At 40.6% G+C, this 2633-nt stretch overlaps 1 protein-coding gene across 1 annotated transcript in view; it reads right to left on the bottom strand.

Moving 5' to 3' along the window:
• The window catches only part of cachd1 (cache domain containing 1), a 93441-nt gene that overhangs the window by 2664 nt on the left and 88144 nt on the right, over positions 1 to 2633 (bottom strand). The window contains exon 27 of the mRNA XM_032526179.1: positions 121 to 1143. Coding sequence (XP_032382070.1) covers positions 899 to 1143 — 245 coding nt within the window. The 3' untranslated portion in view covers positions 121 to 898. The remainder of the gene's footprint in view (positions 1 to 120; positions 1144 to 2633) is intronic.

The following is a 2633-nucleotide window of genomic DNA, read 5'->3' as shown; positions in this document are numbered from 1 at the left end:
TATATATATATATATATATATATATATATATATACATACATACACACACACACACATACATACACACGTCTTCAGCTGTCCTGTGAAAATAAAGGCCTAAAAACGCCCAAAAATAAAAACAAAAAATGTGTCCAAATATCTTTAAAAGAAGCCCAGCTGTGGAGAGTCTATCTGCAGAACAGAGAGTAAACTATCATGATAAAATCCCACATTAGGTACCGGTCTATGTAAAAAGACAATATTCTTAATCTTCATTTGAGACATTTGCACAAATGTAAAGAGAGCTTTGTTCCCCTCCTGTCCATCACCACAAGTGTACTTAGTGGGGAGGCTGGGATGGGGGAGGGGGGGGTCCAATCAGCTTCTAGATTTCCATCTTAATTTGATTATCCTCTGGTCCTATAAAAGTGTTTTCTCTGGCCTTACACATGGAAATAAAGACCTCCATCCTCCCTCAAGGATTTTAGGTTCCAGTTGTGTCCTGTCCTCAATGAATAGGCTCAAACAGCATTTTTGTGTGCTCTTACAGAGTCCTAAATGCCAAATTCCTTCAAAAAACAAACATTCCATTTGGTTATTACTACTGGCCCAGGTCTGGTAATTTTCAGTGTGTGTAAAAGTGTATATACTTGCCATTTTTGGACTGGGTTATAAAAAAGGGTTGAGATGGAGATGTTGGCACAATGAGACCATATTAAGCTAAACATTCATTCATGGCAAAGATCCCAGCGGCCCAGTGAGTCCAGCTTCTCTTCCCTACGTCCATCCTGACAGTACCTACTGTGTGCTGTCTAATCAAGCACAAATGTTTTTAAAAATAGTCTTTAATAATAATTCAACAAAAGTTCTATCCAAGTTCCATCCCTGGAAGGGGGGGGGGCGGATGCCGCGCTGTAGATCAGCACTCTGCGTCCACACTGTGCACGGTGACGGCGGCCTGCAGGTGGTGCGTGTGCAGCGGGTGGTGGTGTGTATGCGTGTGCCGGTAGGGGTGAAACTTGTGGCTGAGCAGCGCTGCCGTCTGAGGAGGCGTGTCCAGGTCGAGGTCATCGTCGTGGTTACCGACGTCGACACCAGCCGAGAGCGGGTCGTTGTTCCCAGGTGGATTCTCGCTGTCCTCCTGCGGGCTCATGGTGCTGTAGCCTGGAGACAACATGCATACAAAGGTTGGTGTAGCTGGACTTGTTATCCCCCTTACATCTTTCCCCAAAACATGTCATAGAACCTTTTTATTCTTAATTTTAATATTTACCCTCAAAATCAACACCCTCGCAGGTTTTCACTTGTTAAAAAACTTAAAATCCAAGCGCTACACATTATGCACTTTAGGATGCCTCATTCAGGTATTAGATGAGGGGTTAAAGCAAATGCATTATAAAGCAGTTACTGTACATGTGCATCGGTTTAGAATATTGCAAAACAATGAAAAGAAAACTATTCAGCAAATGACACCCTACTGTCATAGATATTCAACACAAACATTCATTTGAATACAAGGTAACACACACTGTTTCTGAAAGGAGTACAAGCTCTTTGATGGCACATCTACAACTAAATATCCCCACAGGGCATTTTTGCTCCTTGTGTTCAGCTTTCTCAAACAATCTGAAAAAAGAGGCATACATATTTATGATCTCTTTCCTACACATATTGCACATACGTCTAGCCCGAGGAGATAGAATCATAAGCCAACATGGCATTTAGTACACATTGGTAAGTGGGGCAGTGGAAGAGCGCAACTGCTATCACAGAAAAAAGGGGATTACTTGTCAGAGAATAAGTAAACAGATCATACGTAAAGAGACCGATATTTTATGATGTTACAGTTCAAGTTTGTGACGACTTAGGTTACTTATCATGTACTCCTTCAGAAGCTTACTTTCATGAAAACATTGTAGGCTTTGGGTTTATTCAGTCGTTTCTTCACTTTAACAAAAATTGTTAATAACCCTTCTACATTCAAAAGCAAACCTAAAACTTTCTGATTCCCACAAGCAATTGCTGTGAGTGTGTGTGCGTGCGTGCACATGAATGGTCACACTTGTTTCTTGTACAGCTGGTTACAGGTGGGATATGGCAGGGGTTTCCAATTGATTGTGTTTTTACTGCTGTCTGGTTGGATGTATGCATCATTGATATCAGTTTCTTCATTTTACTCACTGTACTCTTATATTTATGTTGTTACTGCTACCTATGTTCTCAGGTTTATGCGTATATTTTGTCTTTCAATGTAAAGCACTGAGTTTACATGTAATGAAATTTGTTTACAAAAAAAACTGCTATCTGCTAAATGTGTTTCATCCCCTTTGGGACCATGAAATCCAGCTGAAAAACATGGTCTGACTATAAAAAATATTTAGGAGTTCATCTGGAAATAAATCCATTTTCCTTAATTCCTTTAGTGTAGTCTTTTTCAGGTTCTGAAGTGACACCAGCAACATGCTGCACCACGGGAACATCAATCTGTTATTGCAGACGAGCAAATAAACCCTGTAAGCCTGCGCGCCTCAATGATTATATTTATAGAAAAATCACTGCAATTTTGGATGATGAAACATTAAACCTCCAGAGATATTGAACCAAGTTGTGTGTGTGTGTGTGTGTGTGTGTGTGTGTGTGTGTGTGTGTGTGTG

The sequence above is a fragment of the Etheostoma spectabile genome, chromosome 9 (genome assembly GCF_008692095.1).
Source record: "Etheostoma spectabile isolate EspeVRDwgs_2016 chromosome 9, UIUC_Espe_1.0, whole genome shotgun sequence".
NCBI classification, from domain to species: domain Eukaryota; kingdom Metazoa; phylum Chordata; class Actinopteri; order Perciformes; family Percidae; genus Etheostoma; species Etheostoma spectabile.
The sequence above is the reverse complement of the archived record's forward strand: the minus strand, read 5'-3'. Positions and strand labels throughout refer to the sequence as shown.